The sequence below is a fragment of the Aquarana catesbeiana genome, linkage group LG03, assembly GCF_042186555.1.
Source record: "Aquarana catesbeiana isolate 2022-GZ linkage group LG03, ASM4218655v1, whole genome shotgun sequence".
Lineage (NCBI taxonomy): Eukaryota > Metazoa > Chordata > Amphibia > Anura > Ranidae > Aquarana > Aquarana catesbeiana.
In genome coordinates this window covers 143207503-143214827 of record NC_133326.1, presented here as the reverse complement: position 1 = coordinate 143214827, position 7325 = coordinate 143207503, and the positions used below count along the sequence as shown (strand labels likewise).

General features: G+C 43.6%; 1 protein-coding gene across 1 annotated transcript in view; it reads right to left on the bottom strand.

Annotated features, from left to right (window-relative positions):
- Positions 1–336: 336 nt before the first annotated feature.
- The window catches only part of PRKCQ (protein kinase C theta), a 158787-nt gene continuing 151798 nt past the window's right edge, over positions 337–7325 (bottom strand). The window contains exons 15-18 of the mRNA XM_073619371.1: positions 4695–4833; positions 2233–2421; positions 1177–1305; positions 337–921 (exon numbers count right to left, since the gene is read on the bottom strand). Coding sequence (XP_073475472.1) covers positions 766–921; positions 1177–1305; positions 2233–2421; positions 4695–4833 — 613 coding nt within the window. The 3' untranslated portion in view covers positions 337–765. The remainder of the gene's footprint in view (positions 922–1176; positions 1306–2232; positions 2422–4694; positions 4834–7325) is intronic.

Below are 7325 nucleotides of genomic sequence, written 5' to 3'. Positions count from 1 at the left end.
GACACTGGACTGGTGGACAGCCGTTGGCCAAACTTACACTGCAGCTGCTAGCACAGAAACAGATTTGCCAGATAGGAACACTTTTCCGTTGTGTGCAAAATTCCTAAAGGGACAGTACATCAAGTACGCCGTGGTTCTAGGTCCCATCTAGCTGACCAACAGAAGGTGTAGAACAAGTGTTTCTTTATAACTGACTGTTGCTGTGGAAATCCCCTATAGGTTCTTTCACTAGGTAGCAGTGGCAGCCGATGCTCCATTTTTTTTTGGGGGGGGGGGGGGCGGAATTTTTCTGCTGCATTTGTACTGTGTCTTGGAGATATATATATATATATATATATATATATATATATATATATATACACACAGGTATCTGCAACCACCCCAACATCTCAGCCAGGTGTGTCAGAGAGTACAGAGCTGTTCGCAGAGTTGTGGGCACAAGAACAGAGGATTGGACACATCAAGTGGCTCCTATGGGCGGTAAGCTCTACATTTACATATCTGAATTTGTTGTTGCTTGGGTAGCAGCTGCCATCATTTTACAGCAGAAGGAATTCTGGTGATCCTGCATGGCTTATCCCACATCTCCATTCATGATATACATATTTGCTATGTTTTATACATAGATTATTTGCCTTTACCAAATGTACAGCTTAAAGTAATTTTGTTTTCTGATGGAAGATGTATGTTAGTATACATGTTGGTGAAAACCTATGTCTTCATGCAGTGTAATGTCCGATTGCTTTTCAGAAAAATTAGATTGCTTCAACAGATGATTTCTTCCATTTTGGGATTTACAAATGAGAACTTGCTGAACATAGTTTGATCCATACTGTTGATCAATGTTCTGTCTGTACTTGATAATCTTGCTTTCTCATTCAAAAATTCTTTATCAAAGTTACTGCAGTCATTTGCTGATTTCTGGTTGGAAAAGAAACAATTATCAAAAAACGCTGATACAAATATCACATCGAAAATGATAAGTAAATCCAGATAAAGAAGTACAAATTATTTTTCAGCTCGTTCAATGTAATTATATGGCAGGCATAATTTGGGAATGAAAATTTATGCGTCTTGTCAGAGATTATAATGAAGCCATCGTACACTGTATTTTTGTCCTGAAAATCAGTAGGAGCATCTATGCTCCATTGACAGTCCCCAGAACAGAATGCTTACCACTTTAGGCTTAAATGGTGGTTCTATTTGCCTCTTCTCCAATCTCTCCCAATCAATGTCTTGGAAGAAGCAATGCTGCCTGATGTTGCCTTTTACTCCAAGTCTTCTTTCTGGTTCTCTGACAAAAAGCTGACATATATATATTCAGAATCAATACAAGCTTGTGAATATTCAGAAGTAGAGCTATAGGCAAAATACTACATTTAACATGTTAACTAGGCTGAAAAAAAAGGCATACATTGCCCAGTATGTTTGTCTTTGTGACCTGTTTAACAGTAAGAAAATGCCTAGTGATTTTGCCAGCAAAACAATATATGGTGTATTTCTTGTGAAAGAATAACAGTGCTCCCTGTGCTATGAAAAGCACTGCAGTTTTGTCACACCTGTGCCAGTTAACTCATTAGGACCACAAAAGATGTGGTATTGTAAGCAGTAATTGTGGTTAAGTGTGTTGTCACTGTTCAGTCTCTAGTTCAGCCATTCTCAGCTAGGGTTCTTCCAGAGGATGCTTGGGGTTCCTTGAACTGTGACTAATTGACTTCCATCTGATGGTGCCCACATAATTCCAGGGCCAACACCACTTTAAAGAATCATAAGCATGGCACCAATGATCTCTTTGATCAACCATCCTCACTCAAGGTTTCTCCAGAGGTTTCTAGGGGTTACTGACCTCTCATCTAATGGTACCGCCATAGTTCTAGGGCCAATGCTTGGGAGAACCATCGACAAGGTACCAATGAAACATACTGACCACCACTGTAATAAGGGCATTTAAGGGGTGCTCTGGGGTTAGAAAGTTGAGAAAAGCTGCTAGGTTCTAAAGAACCTAAGCCCTTTAGAATGGTCATGGGAAATGTAGTTCCATCAGAAGCTTGCATCTACCCACTTTTCTTTCCTGGCAGTAGGTGCACATTGGTCAGATATCCAGCACCTGTTTCTTAGCAATATCACGGTAAACATTAATCATTCTAACAGGGGAAAACAGCACTGTTAGAGAATAGTGTGTGATGTTGTGATTGTGATTGTGGTTGTGATAAAGAGGCCAATAGTGCATACCATGACTAATATATCTTTAGCTTCCTTGCTAAGAAAATGGGGATAAAATGGGTTATCCATGCGTATGGACTGAAACAACTGTTCTTCATCTACGCCGCGGAATGGAGACTGGCCAATTAACATTTCATATAGGAGTACTCCGAAAGACCACCAATCAACTGAATAGCTGTACTTCTGTCCTAGCAAAATCTGCAGGAGAATATAGAAATAGTTAGTTTTGCCTAGGCATAAGAGGAGACATGATTTCAAGTTCAAAAGCAGGAAAATCATATGGGTATTTTCCCCTTGAAAGCCCGTCTACCCATAGGCATGTGACATGAAGATGGCACAAACTTCTATGTGAGTGACAGAATAGGTATCATTCTAGTACTATGGATATTCCATCAGATATCCATTCTCAATTTGATTACTGATCATAAGTGAAGTTGATGTCTATTCCTGTTGCTCAACATGTTTCAGGCAGAGGAGCCTAAAAAGAGGACTCTTATCCCTCAATCCCAAACTGACCCTTTGCTTGGCTTTACAAGTAGGCTTATAACTGCTGATGAAGTACTTGCAGAAGAATTGCTAATCTGTTCCCCTCCCTGTTTAGTAGTCTACTTTTGAATTTGCAAATGTGATGTCACCAGGATATTCTGATCTTGCTCTGTGACCTGGCTGTGTAGAAGTACTGCTGCTGACCGTGACAAATAAACACTCTGGTAACTGTGCTATATTCTTGATGTTGTTTTATGTACCAAAATTCATAACTTTGGCAAGGTGCTACAAATTGTTCCTCACTTTGCTTCATTCTTCTATCTATTTGCTGTGGTTTAGTGATGAACACCAAAAGTACAATATTTTACTCTTATGCTTTTTAATAACAACCACATATTGAAATTAACCTTCACTAACTTTGGTAGGTCAAATCTAGTAATAAACAGGATGTATATCCCATAAAAGTGAATCTTTTGTTTCTATACATGAAATGAGCTATGTAAATATGTGTATTCATTAAAGTGGTAGTAAAGGCTAAATCTAACTATATTTAAAATCATTCCTCTCCCTTCATCCTCCCTATCCTGAATACCCTGTATAAAAAAGATCTGTATACTTCACTTTTTTTTTTTTAATTGTGCTAGTCCAGTCATGTAATTCAGCAGCTCCGGCTCCACTGTGTAAGGAAGCACTCGATAATGGCTGTAAATTCACAGTGCCATGATGTGGGATAGGTGCAGCATTTTGCGGCGGACAGCAAACACACAGAGTCCAAGTTTGGCAGTAACAATATATTGTAGAAATATCTGGCAAGTACAACAGAAACCGTCGGGAAGCACCTCCGATCAGAGCCACATACAACAGAGACCGCGGTAGACTCACGAGTTGCTAACAGCATTGGCTACAAGGTGCAGAATGCGGCCTGGCTGGTCTACACCCAAAACGGAAGGCTTCCTTGAAGGTAGACATAGTCCCTAGACTGATCCTCCTCTGGAACCTTTCCCTATCTCTCAATTCTGTCTCTGACAGATAGGGATCCTTTCCCTATGCTAGCCACTCTCATAAAGCGTGCGAAGCCTGGGAGCCAAAGTCTTAAATAGACTCTGCCTGACCCAACAAGGCCAGAATCACATGGCGTGCCAGCATCCAATCGGATAGCTGTTTTCCTGTAGCGAAGGAAATCATAGTGGAACCAAGTTCCTGTCAGAAACCATTAAATCAGACCGAGACAGAAGTACAGTTAAATCACACTTGTTTAATAATAAAAGTAAAAAGATCAAACTTAGTCAAAACATAGCCAAAGTTCAGTAACCGGAACGGATAGTCAGCCAAGCCAGAAGTCAAGGGATTAATGTAGTGGAACAGCAAGCAGGATGTGGAGCCAGAAGGGATGTCAGCAAAGCAAGTCTTTAAACAGGAACGCAGGAGCTAGGCTCTGTGATGTTGACCAAGGCGAAGGCAGAGATCCACAGGACTGAACAGCCTAAGTAGGCAGGACTGACGAGCAGGATATCATCAACAGCTGAGTAACTGTGGAGAGATAGGAGCTGGCAATTATCCGACAGTTGAGCAGCCAGCTCTGAGAAGGAAGGGTTGAGTCCAGCCCTGACAGTTCCTCTGAACTTACTCCTCCATCTGCATTGCCACTGTGGTCAAGCGCCACCTGCAGTGGAGAATACAGACTGCACCTGCCTACAATAATGTCACCTATAGGCTCCCATGGCTAAGTCTTTGCTGGCACTCTGTCCTCTTTTCTGCAGCCTCCACTCAATGACATAGGGGTGCCAATGCTACTGGATCATATGATCGTATCTGACCAGATTTTTTAAAAAAAAGGTAAGTATGCAGATCTTTTTTATACAGGTTAGGCAGGATAGGTAGGAGGAGGGGAAAAGGGAATGTTATTTTAAGGTTAGTTAGATGTAACCCTTTCTTCTACTTTTAATATAACAGAGCTAATATGTAGGGCAGCAAATAATACACACCTCTGGAGCAATATAATCAGGGGTCCCACAGAATGTGCTGGTTTTAGTATCACCCAACATGTTCTCTTTACACATTCCAAAGTCAGCTATTTTTACATGTCCTTCCATGTCCAAGAGCACATTATCTAGTTTCAGGTCCCTGAAAAATATTACAGTGCCCAAACAATAATTAAATAACAGAGTAAAATGATACCTATATTTGTTTTAACTTGAAAGACGGAATTCTATTTCTTTGCAAAGACAACAAATGAGCAGATAAGACACAAAATAGCCCATACATAATTTAAAGCAGGGGTAGGCAAACTTTCAGAGGTTGAGATCTACCTGGACAACACGGAGGAAATCAAAGATCCCCTTAAAAAAAAAAATTATCAAGCACCCAATAAAAACACAGCATAGTGTTCTGTGCCCCCCCCCCCCCCCCACTAGTGTCCTCCACTCCCCTTTACATTATTCCCCTCACAGTAAGCAGTGTCATTTGCCCCACCACAGTAGTTTCCCCCCTCCTCCCATGTCCTCTGCCCCCCCCATAGCAGTGTCCTCTGTCTCCCTCACACACCCCCACTGTAATCTTCTCTGCCCCTCCAAAGCAATGTCCTCTCCCCCCTAAAGCAATGCCATTTGTCCCCCTTACACCCCCCCCCCAATTGTAGTGTCCTCTGCCCCCAAAGCAATGTCCCCTTTACACCCTCCCCCCACTGAAGAGTCCTCTGCACCCCCCCCAAAGCAATGCAGTGTCCTCTGTCCCCTTCACCACCACCCACTGCAATGTCCTCTGCCCCCCTTCCCAATGCGATGTCCTCAGTCCCCTACACCCCCCCACTGTAGTTTCCTCTGCCCCCAATGCGATGTCCTCTGTCCCCTTCACAATCCCCCACCAAATGCAGCGTCCTCTGTCCCCTTAACCCCTCCAACTGTAGTTCTCTCTGTCCTTTTTACACCCCCCACCCCCACTGTATTGTCCTCCGCTCCCTACACGCAACCCTCCCCCACCACTGTACTGTCCGCTGTCCCCTTTACATCAGTGTGTAGATAGCACTCTCCTACCTTACACTGGTGTATAGCAGAGTGGAGAGCAGGAAATATGACTGTACTGGATAGAGGGTGTGGATGAGAGCTGCCCGAGTTAACTTTTTACATTAACAAGCTGGTAAATGGTTGTTAGGATCGCCAGGCAACCAATCACCTGCTGGTTAATGTGAAAAGTTAATTCCAGCAGCTCCTGCCCTGCCCTCTATCCAGTACTGTAACTCTTCCTACTCTCCGCTTTGCAGTGAAGAGGAGAGCGGCGGAGGCTGGGGGAAGGACAGTATGCAGGCCTGTGTTCCCGATCGACCCGTCAAGTGCCAGCGGTGGATGGGCCGATTGCGATCGATGGCATGCCAACCCCTCAATTTTAAGTGTATAAAAATGCTTCTTTTTTTTTGTAGTGGATAGATTGGGGAAGGGGTAGACCCTCTAACAATTTTTTATTCCTGTCTGTATCCCTACTGGGAAGATTTACCCCACTATTTGCCCTGGTAACCACTGACAGTGAAAGCAAATCCAAAATTTTAGATTTGTTACCAGAGCAGGGAGTGAAGGTAAGTCTTCCAGTGGGGACACATGTTCTGGTGACAATTGAATAAGAGGGGAATTCTCTTTACTTTGGGACAGTTTGTGCTCAATCCCTCTTGCTTCTCCGAGACAGGAAAAAAGCAATATGGCCCTAACATAACACAGAGGGCAAAAATAACTTGACAGGGTTTTAGGCTCCTTTCACACTTGTGCGACTTTGTGAGACCCAAAGTTGCAGGACATGTGAATTGCCATGTACAGTATTAGAAGCTTATAAACCACTAACCTATGAAGTACTTGGCATTATATACTGTAAGTAAGCGACATAATAAAATAGAACACAATAGTAAACATATAGCATTTTCAGACATCTGTATGGTTTCCCACAGCCTACTTCATATCAGTTTTTTGTTAAATTAAAAACTGATATTGTTCTTTAAAGTGGTTCTAAAGGCAGAAGGTTTTTTTAAATTAATTTATTCTATGTATTAAGGTAAAATAAACCTTCTGCAAGCATCCCCCCCTTATATTCATCTGAGCCCGATCTTGATCAGACACGAGAGCAGAGGCTCTCTGGGCTCTCCTCACTGGGTCAGACACATGAGAGCGGAGGCTCTCTCGGCTCTCCTCACTGGGTCAGACACATGAGAGCGAAGGCTCTCTTGGCTCTCCTCACTGGGTCAGAAACATGAGAGCGGAGGCTCTCTCAGCTCTCCTCAGTGGGTCAGACACATGAGAGTGGAGGCTCTCTCGGCTCTCCTCACTAGGTCAGACACATTAGAGCGGAGGCTCTCTGGGCTCTCCTCACTGGGTCAGACACATGAGAGCGGAGGCTCTCTCGGCTCTCCTCACTGGGTCAGACACATGAGAGCGGAGGCTCTCTTGGCTCTCCTCACTGGGTCAGAAACATGAGAGCGGAGGCTCTCTCAGCTCTCCTCAGTGGGTCAGACACATGAGAGTGGAGGCTCTCTCGGCTCTCCTCACTAGGTCAGACACATTAGAGCGGAGGCTCTCTGGGCTCTCCTCACTGGGTCAGACACATGAGAGCGGAGGCTCTCTCGGCTCTCCTCACTG